We start from the raw sequence: 23,358 nt of genomic DNA, 5'->3' as shown, positions 1-23,358 counted from the left end.
GGGAACCACAGCTCAGTTCCAGGTGTGGGGAAGTGGGCCAGTGTGACCTTTCAAGAAAAACTAGAAGCCTGAGTGATTACATAAAATGTTCAGATTCTCAAATAAGGCAAGCAATTAAAGTTATTTTTCACAGAGCTGTGCTGGCCAAATATGACACACAAGCTATCTGCAATCAGTGGGTGGTTATTTGGGATCTCTGATTTAAGTCACGTGAAAGAGATCATAAAAATGAAATATACTGCTACTTTAAAAATACAGTTCACAGCTATCCAGCTACCTGTCCAATACAGTAGCTGCTAGCCACATGTTATTATTTAAATGAAATGAAATGAAATGAAAAATTGACTTCCTCAGTTGCAGCGGACACATTTCAGGTGCTCAGTGGTCACCATATAGGGGAACACACATGAAGAACATTCCCATCATGGCAGAAAGTTCTACTGGACAGCCCTGGGCCAGATTACATGTGATTCTAGTGAACTGATGAAGATTCAATTGGATGTAAGAAAAAAAAATAACAGCATATTTTAATCTAAATATTTTGAGCTATCTGATACGTTTTGGGGGTTTGGCCTATTAATATTTAGTCTGTGAAACAAGACCCACACCTTTCACCTCTCACAAAAATCAACTTACGCTGGGTAATAGACTTGAACCTTAGGAGTGAAAGTATTAGAACTCTAGAGGAAAATGTTGGAAGTACTCTTTTAGACATTGGCCTAGGCAAAGAATTTATGAAGAAGACTACAAAGGCAATCACAACAGCAACAAAAATAAACAAATGGGACATGATCAAATTAAAAAGCTTCTGCACAGCCAAAGAAACTGTCAAGAGAGCAAACAGACAACCCACAGAATGGGAGAAAATTTTTGCAAGCTACACATCTGATAAAGGGCTGATAACTAGAATCTATCTAGAACTCAGGAAAATCAGCAAGAAAAAATCAAACAACCCTATCAAAAAATGGGCAAAGGACATGAACAGAAATTCTCAAAAGAAGACAGAATAATGGCCAACAAACATATGAAAAAATGTTCAACATCTCTAATCATCAGGGAAATGCAAATCAAAACCACAATGAGATATCACTTAACTCCAGTGAGAATGGCCTTTATCAAAAAGTCCCCAAACAACAAATGCTGGCGTGGATGCAGAGAGAGAGGAACACTCCTACACTGCTGGTGGGACTGCAAACTAGTTCAACCTTTGTGGAAAGCAATACCTCAAAGCGATACTAGTAGATCTACCATTTGATCCAGCAATTCCACTACTGGGCATCTACCCAAAAGATCAAAACTCACTTTATGAAAAAGACACCTGCACTCGAATGTTTATAGCAGTACAATTCACAATTGCAAAGCTATAGAAACAACCCAAGTGCCCATCAATTCATGAGTAGATTAATAAAATGTGGTATATGTATACCATGGAATACTATTCAGCTTTAAGAAACAATGGCGATATAGCACCTCTTGTATATTCCTGGATAGAGCTGGAACCCATTCTACTAAGTATCTCAAGAATGGAAAAATAAGCACCACATTACTCGCCAGCAAATTGGTATTAAAGGATCCACACGGAGTAACATTTATCAGGTGTCAGGAGGGTGGGAGGGGGGAGTAGGGGATGGGTATATACAACCACAACGAGTAAGATGTGCAACGTTTGGAGGATGGACACGCTTGAAGCTCTTACTCGAGGGGGGGGCATGGGCAATATATGTAACCTTAACACTCGTACCCCCATAATTCTCTAAAAATAAATAAATAAATAAGTAAATAAATAAAATATTTAGTCTGCATTCCTTACCTCACCTTGTGTAGTTAGCCAAGAGTCCTGTATGTACATACTGAGCAGACTCAGTATGTAATTAACTTATAAAAGAAACCTTTCATGCACCATCTATATTTTAAATTATTATAGCATCAATTTTTGTCCACCTTTGCCATTTATTTAAAAAGTAATAACAACTCCAGTTTTAGTTATTTTTTCATAAAATATTTTCCAAATAGTCTCTGCTCACATGGTCGGTATTTCGACATCTGGCACTGCCAGTCGTGGTGGAAGTCCACACTGCTATGGATTTCGTCGTCAGAGATGTGCATCCTGACAATGCAAGACTCAGCAGTGCATGCCAGGCTCCCGGGCATAGCCGAGGCTGTCCTGATGACTCAAAGGAATTGGAAGATGAAAGCAGGGAGGGGCAGTGACAGTACCTTTAAATAGGGAATGCTCTCTGCAATCTTGTTCTGTGCCTTCAGGATAAAGCCGTAATGGACTTTGGCAAAGCCATCGTTAGGTGTCACACTAAGAACCTAAACTCCAAGAAAACAAAGAGCCAGTGTGATTGATTACAAATTTTACAAATGGCTGTCAAAACAAATTTTAATTAGCTTTGCTGTACTTGGGTTGGATTATGATGTTACAGCTTCAAACACCATAGCACTTTCGTCTCACGGCAATATCATTAAACCTAAATGGCCCCATTTCCCCTCAACTCAATACGCTTTTCACATTTACACAATGGTTCTTCAAGAATGAAGAAATGAATGAAAAGGCAATAACCATTAAAGCATTGCTTTAACAATGCAAATCAGCAAAATATCTGTCAATTGATACGACTTCAGTATTTTTTTTTAGTGATCAGGGGGAAATTGCTTTACATTTGCTATACTCGAAGACAACTCTGAATGGTTATTAGACATTACTTTATACATGTGCTTTACACATTACCTTAATTAAAAGAAAATTTAGATTTGCATTTGTAATATATCACAATCCATTCATTCAACAAAAGCTGCTTGAGTGCCCAAACTGTTTTAAGCACTGAGGATAAAGTGGTGTGTAAATCTAATATTCTGTGATAAAACCCAGGTAAATATTTCATATAAACCACATCGTTTATTGTTATGTGCTTACTATGATTTAAAGATAAATTATGCAAAATGCCTCTAAATTAAATATTAGCAATGAGAAATCAAAACAACAACAACATTCAACTTGTGAAGCTGCTTAGACAAACTAATTTATAGAACCAAAGACAAAGAAAGAAGCTTTGAGTTGTGTGCATATAGAGAAAAGATGTGTCTCCCATCTCTTCTCTCCATCCTTGAGTCTGAGTAGAAAAAGCGCAGCCACAGCCCCCACGGGGCCTTGCAGAGAAGGAGCTGGTGAGTAAGGAGAGGGCACGCCAAGCCCTGAGTGGGTCCCCACGGCACACGCACACAGAGCTGGGAACATCGGCGCTTTCAGCCCGTTTCCCGTCCTGCGCCGCATCCCTCAGCAAATCCAGCGTCACTACCTTCAAAGTACATTCAGAATCACACCCCTTGTCACTTTCTTTACTGCTGCCACCCTGCTCCAAGTCTCAGCATCTCTCCCTACCTTCTCTGGGAGCATCCAAGCTGCCCACCCTTTGCACCCCTAGCCCTGCTCTCCACAGAGAGTGCATTCTCTACACAGGGCCCTGAGAGAACCTGCTAGATCCCAGGTTAGATCTCATCCTCCTCTGCTCCACTCCCTCAGAGTGGCCTCCTCTCCTGCCGCTGCCCCTCCCCTGGGAGGCATGCTGGCGCCTTGCTGCCCCAGAGCAAGCCAGGGCGCCCTGCCCCAGGACCTTTGCTCTCCCTGCACTGTGGACATCCGAGCGGCTCACGCCCTTACCTTGGTGAAGGAAGTGCTTGCTCAAAGGTCATCATCTCGTGAGGCCTCTCCCTAGGCACCAGCCCCGTTAGTAACTCAGACCCCTCCCATCTAGTCGGTCACTCTCCATCTTCTTTGTCCTGCCTCATTTTCCTCCACAGCTCTCCTCACCATCTGACCTATTATAATTTTTATTCCCCCACTAAGATGTAAGCCCTACAGGGATTCTGTCTGTCTCACTCACTGCTCATCCACCGTGCCTGGCAGGCAGCAGGTCCCTGAGACATCATCTGCACTAAATGCGAGGCCAGGTGCATGCCGGGCTTCCTCCCTAACCCAGATCTCTGAAAGCCTAGAGTCTGCTTCCCGCGTTTTCCACAGCTCTGTCCCTGGGCTAGATGCTCAGCAGGCGCTCAAGAAACACCTCTGGAACTGAACCGAAGTGAAGCAGATCACGTTCTGCCAGCATAACCATGAAGGGATTATTATAATTATGACAGCTATGCAGATGACACTTCTGCCTACTGCAGGCACACAGCCACCATCTCAAGTAATTAGTAAACTGATTTGTTTGCTCGACATTTTAGACCACACAGAACTCTTCCAGGGCCTGGACATAAAATCAGGAATGAAATACATTCTCTTTTCTCAGGAGGTTCTCAGCCAAGTGAGGAACACCAATTCCCAGTATGCAACCATCACGGAAGGCGGCGAGTGCAGTCATAGAAACAGGCCTGCGCCAGTGCAGTGGGTGCGGACAGGGGGCACCTGGCTCATTCCAGGGGGAGTGTGGGTGTGGCAAGTTCCAAAGGGAATTATTTAGGGATCAATAGTTCTCCAGGGAAAAGGAAGATGGAGACATTGAGGGAGAAGGCATCCAAGCCATAGTAGAAAGTGAGTAAAAGAGGATGGTAGGCCAGGAAGAGAAAAAGGGGATGTTGTTAAATTATAAACAAAAAGTGACAGGGGAAGAGAGTGGAGAGGGCAGAAGTCAAGTCAAGTCACAAAGGGTCCTGTTTAATATTACGTGCAATATGATCCCTTGGTAGAAAGAAATTACAAACCCTTCTACTTATATCTATGTCTGAAATAAACCATTTAGTATGAAACAAGCTCCATGGCTCTCCTACAATCTGCATGGGGGTCAGTCACATGTCCCATTCGGCAAAGATGCTATCAGGAGGGAAGACGGGGGCTCAGGCACCCAGAGCTGCCGATGCAGCTGCCCTCCCCTCTTGATTCTATACCTTCGGGTACTGGGCTTATTGCAGTTCACATGTGGGTGTATAACCGACGTGTAGGCTGTATTGCCTAGTTGTAACCTGCAAACCCTTAGAAAATGACAAGCGGTGTTACACCATTGCTAAGAAACCCTGACTGAGACTGCAGTTGACCCTTGAACAAGGGCTAGAACTACACGGGTCCACTTAGGATTTTCTACCACCTCTACCACCCCTGAGACAGCAAGACCAATCCCTCCTCTTCTTCTTCCTCCTCCTCTTCCATAGTCTGCTGAATGTCAAGATGATGAGGATGAAGACCCTTATGATGGTCCACTTCTACTTAATGAATGATAAATACATTTTATCTCCCTTATGATTTTCTTAATATTTTCTTTTCTCTAGCTCATTTTACTGTGAAAACACATTAGAGAATACATATAGCACACATTATACATGTTAATCAACTGTTTATCTTATTGGCAAGGCTTCTAGTCAATAGTAGGTTATTAGTAGTTTTTGAGGAGTCCAAATTTATATATGGATTTTCCACTGCACGTGAGGTCAGTGTTCCTCACCCCCACAATGTCCAAGGGTCAACTGTAATAGTGATATTACACAGATTCCCTCTCTATATACCTAACACATACCCTAACCCTCCCGTACAAACTGATACAACTAACATTGCTACTCCCACTACAAACTCTTTGCATGACACATTACTAGGATTAAAACAAATCATATAATCATAAATAGCTTTACACATTGATATCACTAACATACTAATTGTTGAGTGAGAGTGAAAAAATTTTTTTGGCAGTTAAATAAAATTCTAAAAGGATTTTAAATATTTGATTTCATCTTAAAACTTATTTGGGGGTATGTGCCTTTTAGAATGTGTGCATAATACATGGGTACATATACATACACACATAATATATAAACACATAAACATATCTCAGGTATTTGCCTGACCATTTTGTCTGGAAGGATTTGCAGTCAAACATGTTTGAAGACCACAGCTGTGAGCAATGGGAACCACATAAGGGTCAACTGGGAGGAGATGGTTAGATTTGTGTTTCAGTGTTGATTAAGGTCAGAAGAGAGCCAGCCAGGGCAGGACAAACCTGTCCTCAGTCAGGCAAGAGATCAAAAGTGCTTGGGTTACGAAACACTTTTAAATATATTCAAAAGTGAAAAGGAATATAAATTAGCAAGCTGGTACTAGACTGTAAACTCCATGAGGGCACATTCTGCGTTTGTTTCATGAACTACCATTCCCTAGGCTGATGTGTGTGGGTTCTATAAATGCATGTTGACTGAGTAAATGGACATACACATGATAGTGGGCGGGGAAAGAGTCAGGAAAGTGCTGGACTTCCCTCCCTGGTGGCCTGGGGAGCTGGCAGTGCTGCGCAGGAGTGGCTCACAAACACTACAGATGTAGCCATCAATGTGCACCCATTATAAAGCCAGTCTCTTAAAACTAAAAGCAGCAAAAACCCAGATAGGAAACTATCAATGATTTTTTTTTTAATAAATTTACTCAAAAATAAAAATCAACATGAAGAAAAATACACAATTACAATATTAGTTTTCTACACATGATCTTTGATAGAGACATAAACATAACAGGATGAACTTTGGTTAAGGAAAGATAATCCATTAGATATAGCTCATTAACGTAGAAGTGAGGGGAGGGGGAAAAAAGGTAAACCCCACACGTATTTTCAGTCTATTAATGCTTCTTTAGAAAGAAACCCGCTCAGTTGCACAATATGGCTATACTTTAGATGTTCTGCCTCCTATTAGGCTTACTCAGATGAGGTTATGAGTTCAAAGGTATAAACAACAGCAGGTATATTTTATTTTTTAGGATGAAGTAAAATGCTTCCCATACCTGAGATTTAGTGTCAGAGATACATTCAGGGAGGTTTTAAAAGGTGAAAAAGGACAAATCCATAGTGGGTTAGAGAAAGTAGTGTGCTCTCAGAGCCTGCCCTAACTTCAGTGTTTTGGTACCCAGTCAACATAGTGTCTTTTAGATATTAATAGAAAGAAGTAAGGGAGAGGGGGATGCCAGAATGGAGGAGAGATGTGGAGGGAAGGAAGGAAAATAGGAAAGAATTCTACAAAAAGGAAAGAACGAATTCATTCATCCTTTCTACAGTTCTGTCTTTATGGCCCCTGACAGTGGGAATACAGGGACACGTCTGCTGTAGCTTTAGAATTGTTACATTCACAAGATTCTGGATCATTGAGATACACGATGCTTCCCTTAACCAAACTCTGCAAGGCAGGGCACTGAATGTTATGTTTTGGCCATTAGAAAATACATTGTTCCACATGGACTTATTTTATGACCAGGAACAGGTCTTTAGTGGATGGCACACATTTTCAAAACTGTAGGTTGAAAACACTCTGTGTAGGTAGTAGTGATGTTATAAAAACCAAATGTCTTATTTCTGCTCTCTCAGAAAACATAAAAATTATGAGAAGGGTAAGAAGACAACTGCTCCAAAATTCAACGATTTTCAGTTGCATGTCAACAGCAATAAGCAGAGGGAAGTGCCACTTAGAGGGAGGACCCGGTCCCTGGACTGAGTGTGGAATTGCTGTACTTAATGGCATTTTTTAAATACTGTAGAAGGAATCCTATTGGCTATCACTGGGTAGCAGCATTTTGATGCAGACTGCACTAGCTTGAAAACCATGGTTCAACAGGCCTAAATTAAAAAATAACAACTAAATGTGTTCATCCTTCTTTTACAGAGGCATTAACTTTTCCCAGCATCAAAGTTCATTGAGTATCCATTCATCCTATACCAAATGAATTCCTTCATTACCTAAAGAAGTCACAGTTTTCCAGATTTTATAGTTACTTGTGACTTAGAGGTTACCTATTAAAACATCCATTATCAAGTAGAAATCCTTTGAAAAGCATCCATGCCAGAGAATTGACAAGTCAATGCCCTTCTGAAAAGTTAGTGATTTATTCCGTATGCTTGAAAGGCCCATGTTCTGTCCTCTCTCTCCAGACTATACATTTAATGGAAAAAAATAAAAAGATTATGGGTTTTTACATATGTGGAAACTTGAGTTCCTCTTCCTATCATAAAGAACACTTTTTAAAAGGCTATTTATGGAAAGATAAATATGAAGTTCTAAAACTATCACAATTACAAGTTGAAGATTTTGGCGTGCCAAGTGTTAACTAAGATTTAAAATCTTCTGATCAAGGGAAAAAAGCAAGGTTAAAATAAAGTTTAGCATATGTCAACTATCAAAATGCATGCTATTTATCTTAACTGAGAGAGACCGGGCATGTTAAATGTAGTTTACAAATAGCATTAGAACTTAATGTTCAAAATAATTTGATGTAGTTAATAGAAGATTGATGCTTACCTCTTCATAAACCTTCTTGGCATTGTCATTATCTCCTATCAAGAGGTATCCCACTCCAAGGTCATTCTTTAAGGAAGTATCATCAGGAAACAGTTGAACTAATCTCTGTAGGGTGAGCAGGGAACCTCGCATATGACCTGAGTTGGTGGGAAAGAAAAAAAAAAAAAGCCCAACAGAAACAAAAACAGATCATGTACACCTTTGTATTGAGAAGATGCATCATGACAGACTATGCAATAGAGCCCGAAAACCAGCTTAAATCTGACTTTATATATTAGTGGTTTATTAAGGACCTAGTAAGATTTCACGATGTAGTTGCAGTGGTATCAATAACTGCCATAAGTAGATATTGAATAAATATTGATTATAAACATTTTTAAAGACATTTTCATTCTAAATTCATCAACATTTACGTTTTTAGGTTAAATTCCCTCTTAAGAAAGTTTTAGTTACCAATTCCTTGTTAAAGAGTGTTTTGCCAAGACATTTTTGGCTTATTAACTTTAAGATTATGAATAGAGGGTAGACAATAATAAGTTTAATAGAGTTCAGGGTCTAGCACCCTGTATGAAACCTTAAAAAGGCACTGAGGTACACAGGACTTAACTGCTGACACCATCTCCAATTAAAAATATACTCCTTTCTAGGTAATAACACAGCAAAGGAAACATCCTCCAGTACTATGGGACCCTCTGGTGGATGACAGCATACTATGCACTACCTGATATCCTGTGGAATCATGAAAAATCCAGCTTCAATTCATTTTAAAGCTCTGCATGGAAATTTAAAATTTCTGGGGTCAGGTATCATTATTTCTTGCCACAGTTGGAAAGAATCAACTGTATAAAAGAAAATGTGCACAAGACTAGCATACATTAAAAAAAAAAAATGAAATTACCTAAAGGGCTTAGCTGCCCACAAACTGACCATTAGGCGGGAGTGTGGCAGGAGTTGTCAATCAGCAAAGCTTCACCAGCTCAGCCGTGGCCCACACCCTGTTCCTGGTTAATCTTATTCCAATCACAACTCAGGGTGAGTTTGCTTGATAAATAAGTCTCTTTTCTATACCCTTCCTTCCCTCCCTACCTGCTTCTAAACTCTTCCTATTATCCATAACAAAGACACAGATGAAATTCCCTCCTGCCCCTTCCACTCGGCATTCCAGAATCTCTTCTCTTGGGAGCACATTTCACCATCTTGCCATTTTCACTAAAATCTGCCTGCAATTGCTTTGGAGCCCTCTCAAGTGAACTTGCCTCATTCTCATTCAGAGGAAAGGACTATATTCAAATATTGAAGGATGGTTGTGCTAGAGGGTTAGATTGCTTTGTAGGGGTCTTATGCCAGGGCTGAGATTAGGGTGAGGCAAGGAGACACCAAAAAAAGTCAACACCAAAAGAAGTCCATAATTCTGATTTGCAGAATAGTTTAATGCATCCTTTTAAAAAATAGAAATTAATATAAATATCCATGATGAACAAAATACTAACAACTGAAAGACAGAATCAGTAAACAGTGCTACACAGAGCTGTATCAGAGGATGAGGCAAAAGGAAAACTCACTGAGATTGCCTTTGTGTCCATGGCCAGTGCCTCCATCGCCTCCCCTGAGTCTCGGCCCCGCCTTTCCAACCTGTATGTGTGCAGCATGTCTTCCCTCCCCTGGATGGTCCCCTACAAACGTAAGTCTAACTGATCGCCTCTTGTTTTTAATCATCAATTGGACTCTACTCCTATCACAGATTTTGGTCTTCTACAAAAGTGATGCAACTCCCCTTTATTCTATTCCCTAGAAGACTGAGCAAAGGGTCACTTGGGCCTTAACTGACATTGATAATCTGTCCATGCAACTCTCCAGCCAGCTGAGCACCCACCTTCCCTCCAGGTTCACCTATGAGATGTTGAGGGGAGAGAATCACAGCCCAGTTAAATGAAGTTGGCTCACTGCTACTCTTAACCTTAACCTGTCTTCAGCACTGGGAACCTGGGTTGGTCTAAAGGATGCTTATGCTACTCTTATCCAGGTACTTGCAAATCCACGTTATGATTAAAATATTTTCTTGGCATTTTCCTAGGTATAGGGTTGAATCTTACAAATAAAATTTTTAGAGTGCCTGGAACTCCTAACATTCCTCTCTAAAAACTTTCCCATGCAAAATTTTATGCTCCATGAATGAGTTTGTTTTAGTTAAGAGAGAAAAGAATTTGGCATTACTGGAAGAGTTTTTTATTCCAGATCTGTTAATTTATTAGCTGTGGTTTCTTAGGCAAATTATTCAAGCTCTCAGCATTTTATTCCCCTCACCTTTAAAAAAAAATGGGAAGAGACAGGGTAGGGGAAGGCATAAAAATACTATCTGCATCTTTGTAATTATGGGTATACCTCGTTTTATTACATTTTGCTTTATTGCACTTTGCAGATATTACGTTTCTCACAAATTGAAGGCAATCCCGTGATGAGCAAGTCTATTTGCACCATTTTTCCAACAGCACGTGCTCACTCACCGTGTGTCTCTGTGTCACATATTGTTAATTCTTGCAATATTTCAAACTTTTTCATTATTATTATGTCTTTCAGTGTTGATCTGTGATCAGTGATCTTTGATGTTGCAATTTAAATGTTTTTGGACACCACAAACCACACCCAGATAAGATGACAAACTTAATTGATAAATTTTGTGTGTGTTCTGACTGTTCCATTGACCAACCATGCCCTTGTCTCTCTCCCTCTTCATGGGTCTTCCTATTCTCTGAGATACAATATTGAAATTAGGCCCATTAATCCTAACAATGGCCTCTAAGTGTTCACTGAAAGGAGGAATCACATGTCTCTCATTTAAAGTTAAAAGCTAGAAATAATTAAACTTAGTAAGAAAGTCATATTGAAGTCCTAGACAGGACAAAAGCTAGGTCTCTTGTGCCAAACATTTAGTCAAGATGTGAATGCAAAGAAAAAGTTCTTGAAGGAAATGAAAAGTGCTACTCCCATGAACACACAAATAATAAGAAAGCAAAACAACCTTATTGTTGATATGGAGAAAGTTTTAGTGGTCTGAATGGAAGAACAAACCAGCCACAACATTCCCTTAAGCCAAAGCTTAAATCAGAGCAAGATACTAACTCCTGTTAATTATTATACGAAGGCTGAGAGAGGTGAGGAAGCTGCAAAAGAAAAGTTGGAAGCTAGCACAGGGTGGCTCATGAGGCTTAAGTGCAAGGAGAAGCAGCAAGTGCTGATGGAGAAGCTGTAGCAAGTTATCCAGAAGATCTAGGTAAGATCATTGATGAAGGTGGCTTCACTAAACAACAGATTTTCAATGCAGACAAAACAGCCTTCTATTGGAGGAAGATACCACCCAGGACTTTCATAGCTAGATAGAAGTTGATGCTTGGCTTCAAAGGACAGGCTGACTCACTTGTTAGGGGCTAACGTAGCTGGTGATTTTAGGTTGAAGCCAATGTTTATTTACCGTTCGAAAGTTAGGTTGAAGCCAATGTTCATTTACCATTAGAAAAATCCTAAGACCCTTAAGAATTACACTAAATCTACCCTGCCTGTGCTCTAGAAATGGAACAATAAAACCTGGTATATCTGTTTATGGCATGGTCTATTGACTATTTTAAGCCCACTATTGAGATCTGCTCAGAAAAAAAAAATTCTTTCTAAACACTATTGCTCATTGGAAATGGACCTGGCCACCCAAGACCTCTGAGGGAGATCCACAAACAGATGAATGTTACTTTCATGGCTACTAATATTACATCCATTATATTATATAGCCATAATATTATATCCTGAGAAACTTTCAGGTTTTATTAGTTAAGAAATACATTTTGTAAAGTTATAGCTGTCAGAGAGCGTGATTCCTCTGATAGTTCAAAGTAAATTGAAAACCTTCTGCAAAGAATTCACCATTCTAGATGCCATTATGAATATTCATAATTCATGGGAGTAGGTCAATATATCCGCATTAACAGGAGTTTGGAAGAACTTGATTCCAACCTTCATGGATGACATTGGGTCGTTCAAGACATGAATGGAGGAAGTAACTGCAGATATGGTATAAAAAGCAAGAAAACTAGAATTAGGCATTTAGCCTGAAGATATAACTGAATTACTATAATCTCAGGATCAGACAAATGGAAGAGGAGTTGCTTTTTATAGATGAGCAAAAAAAGTGGTTTCTTGAGATGGAATCTACTCCTGGTGAAGACGCTGTGAACATTGCTGAAATGACAACAAAGGATTGAGAATATTACGTAAACTTAGTTGATACAATAATGACAGGGTCTGAGAGGATTGATTTCAATTTTGAGAAGTTCTACTGGGGGTAAAATGCTGTCAAATAGCATCACATGCTACAGAGCAATCTTTCCTGAAAAGAAGAGTCAATCGATAGGGCAAACTTCATCGTTGTCTCACTTTAAGCAATTGCCACAGCCACCCCAACCTTTAGCAACCACCACCCTGATCAGCCAACAGCCACCAACTTCAAGCCAAGACCATCCACCAGCAAATAGACTGACTCACTGAAGGCTCAGATGATTGTCAGCAATTTTTAGCAGTAAAGTATTTTTCAATTAAGGTATGTAGATTGTTTATATCTTCGTTGTAATGCTATTGCATATTTAACAGAATAGGGTTGAATGCAAACATACATAAATTTTATATGCACTGAGAGACCAAAAAATTCATGTGACTTGCTTTATTGTGATATTTGCTTCATCACAGTGTTCTGGAACCAAACCTGCAATATCTCCAAGGTGTGCCTGTAATAAGATTTGCACTGCCATTTCGGTTTTAGAGATGGTCAGTCTAAACCACAGTCAGATAAATTACTTGAAATTATTTATAAAACCCAGGTTTTCTCTCATGTAACTTAACTCTTCTAAGAGTATACAGGGTCTGCAGGTTCTTCACTATAAAAGCAGGCCATCTCCCCCAAATTAACTCTTACCTAGAAATTGCTGTCTGTCTGAGCGCCGCTTCAAACTCAGCTTCAGCAGGTCTGAGGGGACATCGGGCAGGCTGGCCACTTCTTGGTAGGTCTCGATGGCCCTGCGCAGCAGCTCGTTGCTCCTTCTCTTCTCAGCCAAATCATCTTCACACTAGAGGAAGCCCCCAGACTGGATAAATGTTCCATGACTTGCTATATTCATAATTATGCAAATAGTCATAAAAAGTTAACTTTTAGACATGCTTTAAAAGAAATTTAAGACAGCTTAACCTTTTCTTTTTGCTAACAGATTAAAAAAAAACAAAAGAAAGCAAAATAACACACTCTTAATAACATGAAGAGAAGTTTGCTAATAAACTACAGATAAGAAAGAACATCATAAAAGCAAGAATAATGTATGCTAGGGCTGATGGAGATTTATATCCTGTTAGTAGAATTATACAGGTTGAGACTCCAGTCTAAGTTCCTGCTCTTTCATTAATTTATTCATGTGTTCATTCATCCACTCAACAACTATTTCCTGGGAGCAAGGCTCTATTCTATGAATGTGGCAGACAAATTCAACAAGACAGACATTTTTTGTTTTCATTTTGGAAAGGAAAAAAAGATGATACACAAATAAAGTTATCATATGTCTAATGCCATAAGTGCTGTGGATAAAAACAAAGCAGGCTTGGGAGTGAGTGCAGGGTGGGGTGGGAAGGAAGTTGCTAATTTAATCAGAAGGATCAGGGACTGAGAAAAGGGAGGGAGCAAGTTGGGAGCACATCTGGGGGAAAAAGTGTTTCAGGAGAGAAAACGGTGAGAGGAGGGCTCTGAGACGGCAGTGAGGAATCAAGGAGAGGCCAGTGTGGTGGAGGGGAGGACTGACAGGGCCACATGGTAACTCAGGCCTGACCCACTGTGGCCAGTCCTACCGCATGCAGTGAGATGGAAAGACATGCTCTGACACATGTGTTGAAGGGATCCTGGTGGCAGCAGTACGGGGAACAGACTGAGGGTTTGGGGGAGCAGCAGAGAGCCCAGGAAGACACTCCTGCAGAAATCCAAACATGGGAAGATGTGGCTTGGAGCAAGGTGGTAATAATGGAGATGGGAAGAAGTGACTGGATTATAGACGTCTTTTGAAGGTCAGAGCCAACAGATTTGCAGATGGTCTGAACGCTGGGTATGAGAGAAAGGGGGAGAGATAAGCCAGGAATGACATTAGTGTTTTTGGCTTGAGTGATTATGAGATAAACTGTAATTCCCTGGGAATGGGAAGACGGTGGGTCTGGGGGAGTGTGGGATCAGTTCAGTCTGGGACATACGAAACCCTAAAGGGAGATACTGACTAGGAAGGCGTGAGCCTGGGGTTCAGCAGGGCGGTCAGAGGCAGACACCTGGGGACCATCAAGGAGAGATGCTCTGTGAAGCTGGGAAGCTAGAAGCAACTGTGAGCGTGGACAGATAAAAGGAGAGGTCTGAGAACTGAACCCCTAGGGAAGGCTAATGTTTGTAGGGCATTAGAGGTCAGGACCACAAGGGAAGGCCAGCAAAAATGAGGGAGAATGAGTGAGGTGAGACGAAAATAACAACAAAAATGTGGTGGTCTGGAGGCCAAGTGGACAGAAGGCAGAGCTCGAGTGTGTTATAATGGCTGTCGGGTTTGGCAGGATGAGCACTGAGGCTGGATCCCACCGGACTGAGCCTCGGAAGCCCTGAAAGAGCATTTCCACAGGACTTGTGGGGCTGTGCAATGTGGCACAGCAGGTTCAGAGAACATGGGAGGGAAGGGCGCGGAGACAACTCTCTCAAGCACTTTCGCCGTAAAGGGGGCTGAGAGAGGGGCCGGCACGTAGAGGGGAATGTGGAGACACGAGAGAGTTCTATGAGGATGGGAAATGGTACAGCATGTTTCCAACAGATGCAAAAGACCCAGCAGAGAGGGGAAATCTGATGATGCAGAAGGGGCCACACAAATTAGAAGGACGTCCTTGAGCAGGTGACAGGGGAATGGGCACCAGACCGGTCCACAGGGCATACGGCACAGGTGTAGGCAGGTTGTTAGCACAGCAGTGGGGTCATGTGGGAACTCTCTGGATACTTCTATTTTCTTATGAAGTAAGAACCAAGATCCTTAGCTGGAAACTGAGAACATGGAGTGAAATACTAGAGGTAGGGAGGGAGAGGAGAATGAGTAAAATGGTCATCAGTCTCTCATCAGACCTAGCAGACTACAAATTGAAGATTACCATTTGAGGAGAAATGATATCAGTTAGATGCTAAAAGTAGCACATATAAATTTTTTCTCAGAATACTTAAACATGTTTTATCCATTTAACATGTTTATCTTTTAAAAATAAAGTGTGCACTCTAGTCATCATAGAGATGTCTACAGAACCAAAACTAAGCACCACTCCGCAATGTGAGGACGTGGTAAGAAAATGATCCCTCCTTCCCCTCCCCCAATAAAAAAACTAATAAGAATGAGCACAAATTGATAAAATAAGACATTTGTGGGAATTTCTTCAGAAAATAACACATGAATGAAATAACCTAAGGCACAGTGATCAGGATAAATTTCTCAAGGTGATGCAGGCCAGAATTGAAGCAGTGCCACTAGAAGTGGACAGATTCATGAGAAAAGAAAATTAGTAGGACAAAGATCTCTATCTTAGAAAAGGGCAATTCACTCTTTTTTAATGGAAATATGCTCCAGACTATTCAACTACCTTTTCAAATCTTCAAATGGTCTCCAGAATAGACTTATCTATCAGGAAAGAAAGTCCAGTGACAATGACCCATATTGATCGTGATGCCAGATGGCCTTGTATCATATATTCATATGCAGGCTTTTCTGTTTAGGCATCAGTTTCTTGTGAGTTTGGTTATGGTGAGTTAACTCCCCAGAACATGAATGTTAATAAATAACTTCACAGAAACATAGAGTCCTAGAGCCAAGAGTCCTTTTGAGACCACCTACAGATGATCCTCAACTTACAATGGGGTTACTTCTGATAAACTGACCATAAGTTGAAAATATTACAAGTTCAAAATGCATCTAATATACCTAAACCTACCGAACCTCACAGCTTAACCTAGCCTACTTTAAATGTGCCCAGACCACTTACGTTAGCTAGATTTGGGCAAAATCATCTAATGCAGAGCCTATTTTATAATAAAATATCAAATATCTCATGTAATTTATTGAATACTATACTGAAGTATAGTTTCTACTGAATGCATATTGCTTTCACATCATTATAACATGGAAAAATCCCAATTCGAACCATTATAAGTCAGTCTGTAGTTCACCTTCTTCATTTTGAACCTACAAAGCACCTAAATAGATCCTGGAATGGGAGTTCTCTGCAGGATTAGTAGAAGGATAAATGCCTACATCCTAAGATAATCCTTCTTTACAGAGATTGGAATAAATATCTTTAACTAAATTCAATCTGAAAAGAGAAAGATGATGCAATCTGTATGTCTTGTCCTCTCCCCAGCACCCCAGGGTCCTTCGTTTTAATGAAGTTATAAACATTTTACAACTTCCAGAATTGGAAAAATATCATTACTAAAATGGCACATAATTCTTTAAAATCTCTTGAATGAAACTGACAGGCACTTGCATTGAAAATCAAAATTGTGCAGATTGATTTTTATCAGTTTAGCATCTGTAGATAAAACGAGCTGAGCTAAAACTGAACATTTGTTACAGGACGTTAACATCTCTCGGAGCCTTTTGTTGACTCTAACTAACTCGCCCATCCAATCTTTCCAGGAGAGGCGTCATTTTCTGCCTCAAAGGCATTAATGGTTTGGGAAAGATAATGAAGTGAATTGAGTCTATAATTCAAGATTTTGTGTCTGGTGTTCTGGAATTTGATCAAAATTGATGTTCACGGTGATGTAAAGATTCAGACAATACTGGTGCTACTTTAGAAATGATAGATACTGTAGTTTATATTTGACTTAATGTTGCTAAATTTTTAAAAATTTGTTGGGATATTCCAAAGTAATTGTTTAATCTGCTAACAAAGAATAAAAGAGTCATAATTTATTCCTTCCTATAAAATCCACGGGATACATAATCATTTTTCCATATCCTTGGGGGACTGGTTCGAAGACTACCACCACTGCTCCCCTCAGATACCTACGTCCAGAGCTGCCCAGGTCCTTGACGTAAAATGGCACAGTATTTGCATACAGCCTGGGCACATCCTCCCATATATTAATACTTTAAATCATCTCTCGATTACTTATAATACCGAATATAATGTAAATTCTATGAAATAGTTGAGACATCGTATTATTTTTTATTGTTGTGCAGTTATTTTTCATTGTGTTTTTCCTCAAATATTTTCAATCTGTGGTTGGCTGAATCCAGGGATGCAGAGCCCAAAGACATGGAGGGCCAAATGTAAATACAGGAATCACTGTGTTTTGGAAGCAATGCATTTATTTAGACCTTGGTACTCACGATTAATATTACCTATAAAGAAAAATTCTAAAGCATAAAATATTTTTGCCACAATTAAATTAGCATTTGCATAAACCATTTTTTCTCTCTAGTTATTAGGCTTTCCTTAATCAAATGCCTTAATACTAGTGACAAAATACATCACTTATTTGAATAGTCATTATCTTTTGGTAAAAAACATATTCTCTTATTTAACAGCAATATAATTTAGCAATTTTAGAGGACTACTAACCAAATTAACTTACAAAAATCATTATAGGTGCTATCTGCTAAATTTGATCTGTACCGTGGACAAATGGAACTTATTTGCATTAATTTCTCAAAGACTAAATTAAAACTTAATTAATAAAAATTCATTGATGTTTAATAGGGAGATAGGAAGATGTTAAACATCTGGATCTCAAGTAGTCACCACCTCTAGTTCAGAGCAAAACACACTTGTTTTATTTGCAGATGTGTTAGTTCCTGTGTGTGTCACGTTAGTGCCTGCACAGACCTTCTCCAAAGGGGTGTTGTCAGCTTTTCCTCTGCCTGGAAAATTCCTGTAGTTCTGAATCTGCAGTTTCCCAGCAAGGCTGACAATCTCATCTGTCCAGGCAGCAGCAGGAGCTTTACTGCCTGGCACAATTGTATGTCCAGCCCTGGCTTTTCCCTGAGTTCCAGGCTCCATGAATTCAATGATCTATCTGAGGCGTCCACTGGCATGTCTTAACAGGCGTTACACACTTCATAAGACCAATAGCAAACTCTTGATTTCTGCATCTCTCCAAACTTGTGCTTTCTGGTCAGTAACCAGCACTATCCTCTCCTCAGCTGCCCAAACCAAAAACCCAGGAGTCAGCCTTGAATCCTTGCTTTCTGACACAACTACTCCACGTTCAAGTCCTTTCAGCTCTACCACCTGCCTACATCCCCCACCTCCATGGCTACAAACACAGCCTGAGCCGACAGCATCTTTTGCACATACTTGCTACAGCCTCCTAGTCTTCCTGCATCTACTTTTGCCCCCAGAATCCATTCTCTACCCAGCAACCAAAGCAATCTTTATAAAAAACAAGCAGATCATCTTGTCCATGCTCAAACCTCCCCAGTGGCTTTCCAGCACATGCAGAAGAAAATCTGTAAGGCCCCAGCTTCCCTGGTCCACCGCGGTCACCCCGCCCCCAATGCCCTGCTTTTAGTCCTCGGGTGTATCGTACCAAGGATGTTCCCCAGATCACAGCCTTTGCTGTGTTGTTCCCTCTGCCTGGACAGCTCTTCCCACAATCTCCTCACGTCTCAGCCACGTGCTGCCTCCCTAGAGAGCTCTTTTCTGACCACTTACCCAAGGTGCTGCCTATCCCATCCCTTTCCATCACATTACCTGCAGCCAAAAATATCCTAAGAGTTATAACATTCTTTAAGTATATTTTTATTTTATAAAGACTTTCAGGACTTTGCACAAATGCATCCTCATTGGTGACACCTTTCCTGCCACCCTGTCCACCAGGCCAACCCCCTTATGTATCCAATGGCCGTCACTTGCTTTATTTCTGTTCTCCTTAGCACTTACTATTAGCAAGCACATACACTGTCCTTGTCTGTCTCATGCACTGTCTTCCCCTTTACCATGGAAACTCCACAAGGGCAGAGGCTTTTAAAATATGTTCTGTTGATGGTTGTATCTCTAGTGCCTGGAACAGGGCCTGGCACATATGAGGCTCTCACTAAATATTTTGGAGTAATTTAAAAAATATCTTCCACTAGAATATAAGATCCACAAGAACAGGGGCCTTTAGAATGTTCATTATATTACACTGTGAATATTTTAAGCTTTTCTGTATGTTATGTTTTGACATCTCAAAAACCCTATCTGGCTGGGGAAAAACTGCCCTTCCGGAAGCTAGCCAGTTCTCAGAGACAGCAAGCGCTCAGGCTCAGCAGGAGGGAGCCTCTGACAAGCAAACTAACCAATCCGAAGCCACACCTCCTCCATCTGGCCTAAGTGGCCCAGGACAGGATATTCCTTCCCTTTGATCCCCCCAGGGCCAGGTACCAGGCAAGAAGGGGCTACCATTATGGCCCAAAGCCTGCCAAAATTATGCAAACTAGCCAATCCTAAACTGTCGCCCGACCCTGCCTTTCCCATGGAAACCTCAACTGAGGCTCTGGCCTGTATGGCACACAGGGCTTCCCGTCTCTTGGACCTGTGAGTATAATAAATTCCGCTTTCCCCTAAGCCTCTCCTTGTCTCCTCCGATGGCTGCACCTGACTGATCATCTCATAAAAGAATATAAAACAGATGCTCCCAGGGCCTGAAACAGTACCTGGCACAAGGTGGGTTTGCGCAGTTACAGGTGAATGTGGACAAGCTTCATGAAAGACGTTGGAAATTGGAGAGAGCTGAATACGAATGGAGATGGTGGGAGATGGGAATAAGTTAGCTGTTGAGAAATCAGTCAGTTGGAAGAAGCTATAGAGAACTCAGAGTGCATTCTACTTTATATTTTAAGAGTCTTTTCCAAGCATGCTTGCAACCTCTAGCTATAAAACTGAGAGTCTGAAAGCTCCACAGAGCCTCAAGTGAAAATTGTGTGGTGGGTTTAAATGGAATGAGGCCTGGGTGATGGGAAATCAATGACAAAAGCATTACCCTTTATTTTCTTTTCAAAACCAGAGAGAATTCACATGGAGGGGGAGCAGAAAAAATGTTACTAAATTCGGCAGCATGCAACAGTGATAATTAATTGTCTTATTTAAAATAGTACTTCTTGCTTGGGTTTATGCATATACATGAGAAACTGATTCTGTATAGGAATTAGAAGGGGAAAGCAGAAAATGCAAATAGTGAGAAGTGGAAAATCCAATTACACAGAACACATGAACATAAAAAAAAATGTTTTCTAAGTAGAAGAGTTTTAGAATACCTGTGCCATTCCATATCTTGCTCGTGGACTCTGAGGGTATTTGCGTACTAGTTCTTTAAATGCATTCACTGCTTCCTCAATTTTTCCCTGTTAGGAAGATGCAACTACATAAATAAATAAATTCACATAAATAAATAAATTCACATAAATAAATAAATTCAAATGCATAAGGTTATTCAATATGGTTATTTAATATTCACCAAGTGATTCTGTCAGAATTTATTATATTCCATTCTGAGTTTAAAGATAGTTTTATCTAAGATTAAAAAAAAACTATTAAGTCAAACACAAAACTAGGAGTGAATATATATATATACACACACACACATACACATAATTTTTAAAAAGACATCTGATAAATGATGTAATGTGTGTCTGTTAAATTGCATTTTCCATATATATATGTATATATATATATACACAGTTCCTACCTATATTCTCAAAGAAGATATTTAGGGTTTAAGTGGGGTGGGGGACACCACTGGCAGCTAGAATGTCTTGGGTCTTTGAGAGGCAGTGAGAGGTCTCATCACAGCTCTGAAGCTTAAACTAAAAGGGTGGGGAATAAACATGCAGGATGTGAGAGCCAACTGCCCATGGTACCATTGCTCACTGAATGTCAGGATTGACTCTGCTTGTTTGGCTAACTGGTGCTCATCACTGCTTCTATGTCACATGAACCATCCTAAGGCTCACAGGGACCCTTAAGAAGATGGTCCAAGTGCCTTCAGGAGGTCTCTGACCATTACTGCAAGTAAAGAAACCGAGGATGTGCAACAGGTAGGTCTGGTGCTGGGGGGAGGCACTCTCTATCCACCTCACTCCATGCCTTGCCATCCCATTGCACAGCAGAAACAAACGTCTCCTGGTTTCCAGTGGATGGACTGCTTAGGGCAAGGATATTGGGAACCACGGGGCAGAGACAGACTGTTCCAGTTGAAGCTTCCTAGATACTCAGCTTTCTATACATTTGGTGAATTCATTCATTCTACATGAAAATGCAAGCTCACTGTCATTGATATGTTTTGACCTTCACTGAGTTTTCATACAACAAAATTTCCTTCGCGAATATGGCTGTGCAAAGCAAACTGTAAAGTACTGCCCTAATGTTATTCACAGCTACGTCTGAAACACTTGACTATTGAGGTGTCAGGTAGCATCCATGTCAAAGTTCCTCCTTAAATTCATTCTTTTAGGTAGACAGGATCAGAGAGGAAGATTTTCTATTCTCTCTCATATGCCTACAAGTGATGATGGGGGTTGGTGACAAACATACATTAACTGTAGTGGTCCTGAGACTGGTTTGAAGCTGGGGTCCAGCACCTACAAGGTACATGACTTATGGCAAGTCACCTCTGGTGCCTCACCTGTAAAATGGTGATGACAGTAGCACCTGACTACCCCTTGAGGTGGTGGTACACAAAGTGCTTACGGACACTGCCGAGAGCAAAGTACTGAACAATGTGAGCTGTCATTATTGTCCCATGCGGGGAGTGTGTTCAGGCACAGGGTAACAGTGCCCGACACAAATAAATCTCTCACCTCACATAAAAGCAGCTTATTGGAAAAGAATGAGAACTTAGATGTAGGGATAAATCAAGCCAGGAACACATTTCTTAAGGTATATTTATTGCCATAAATAATTGCATCCCTATTTAAAATACACTGTCCTCATAATATTAATTTTAAAAACCTCCATTTTATTTTTTCTGTTAATGATTTTAAGGGGTGCTGAAGAAATCACTTTAAATGTTTTTTCCCCCCTGTATGATTTTCTTATAAAAACCCTGTGATTTGTTTCCTGTGGCCACTGTAAGAAATGACCACAAAATTAGTGGTTTAAAGCAATGGAAATTAATTTTCTCACAATTCTGGAGAATAGAAGTCCAAAATCAGTTGCACGGTCAGCATGGCTGCATTTCCTCTGGAGTTCTTTTTTTCTTTCTTTTTTTTTTTTTTTAAAGAGACAGGATCTTGCTTTTTGCCCAGGCTGGATTTCAGTGGCGTGATCACAGCTTACTGCAGCCTTGAACTCCTGGGCTCAAGTGATCCTCCCACCTCTGAAAGTGCTGGGACTACAGGTGTCAGCCACCACGCGTGGCCTCCTCTGGCACCTCTTGCAAAGAATCCACTCCTTGCCTCTGCCAGCTCTGGTGGCTGCAGCATTCCTTGGCCTGTGGCTATGTCACTCTAGTCTCTGTTTCCATCTTTGTATCATCTTCTCCTTTGTTTGTCTTCTCTTCTGTCTATATCAAATCTCTATCTACCTCTTTTAATAGGATACACTCAGAGCCCACCCAAATAATCCAGAAAAATCTCTCTTTTGTAATATCCTTAACTTAATCACATATGCAATGACCTTCTTTCCCGATGAGGAATACGTATGTTCCAGGGATTAGGGTGTGGATATCTTGGAGAGGCCATTTTTCAGCCTACCAGAGTGTGCCTTTTGGCCCCAGAGATTCCTATCTATCTCAAATGAAAAATACATTCACCCCAACCCAACATTCCCCAGAGTCTCAAATCACTATAGCATCAATTCAAGTCTAAAATCTGATCTAAATTTCACCAGCTGCAAAGTCCCAAATCTAGTCATCAAAGTATCTAAATCACGTGTGGTTGACATTATGGTTATGATCCATCCCGAAGCAAAATTCCTCTCCATATGTGGACCTATGAATCTAGAAATCAAGTTATCCACTTCTAAAATACAATGGTGGGATAAGCACAGGACAACAGTTATGGGCATTCCTATTGCAAA

The 23,358-nt window shown here is 40.5% G+C and overlaps 1 protein-coding gene across 8 annotated transcripts in view; it reads right to left on the bottom strand.

Annotated features, from left to right (window-relative positions):
- ASPH (aspartate beta-hydroxylase) overlaps positions 1 to 23,358 on the bottom strand; it is a 214,080-nt gene that overhangs the window by 48,814 nt on the left and 141,908 nt on the right. For all 8 annotated transcript variants that reach the window (XM_076005278.1, XM_076005279.1, XM_076005280.1 and 5 more), the window contains 4 exons: positions 20,598 to 20,684; positions 13,226 to 13,376; positions 8,269 to 8,405; positions 2,218 to 2,316 (listed from right to left, as the gene is read on the bottom strand). In XM_076005278.1, coding sequence (XP_075861393.1) covers positions 2,218 to 2,316; positions 8,269 to 8,405; positions 13,226 to 13,376; positions 20,598 to 20,684 — 474 coding nt within the window. The remainder of the gene's footprint in view (positions 1 to 2,217; positions 2,317 to 8,268; positions 8,406 to 13,225; positions 13,377 to 20,597; positions 20,685 to 23,358) is intronic.

This window comes from Microcebus murinus, chromosome 7, assembly GCF_040939455.1.
Source record: "Microcebus murinus isolate Inina chromosome 7, M.murinus_Inina_mat1.0, whole genome shotgun sequence".
Lineage (NCBI taxonomy): Eukaryota > Metazoa > Chordata > Mammalia > Primates > Cheirogaleidae > Microcebus > Microcebus murinus.
This window is presented reverse-complemented; position numbering and strand designations above follow the sequence as displayed.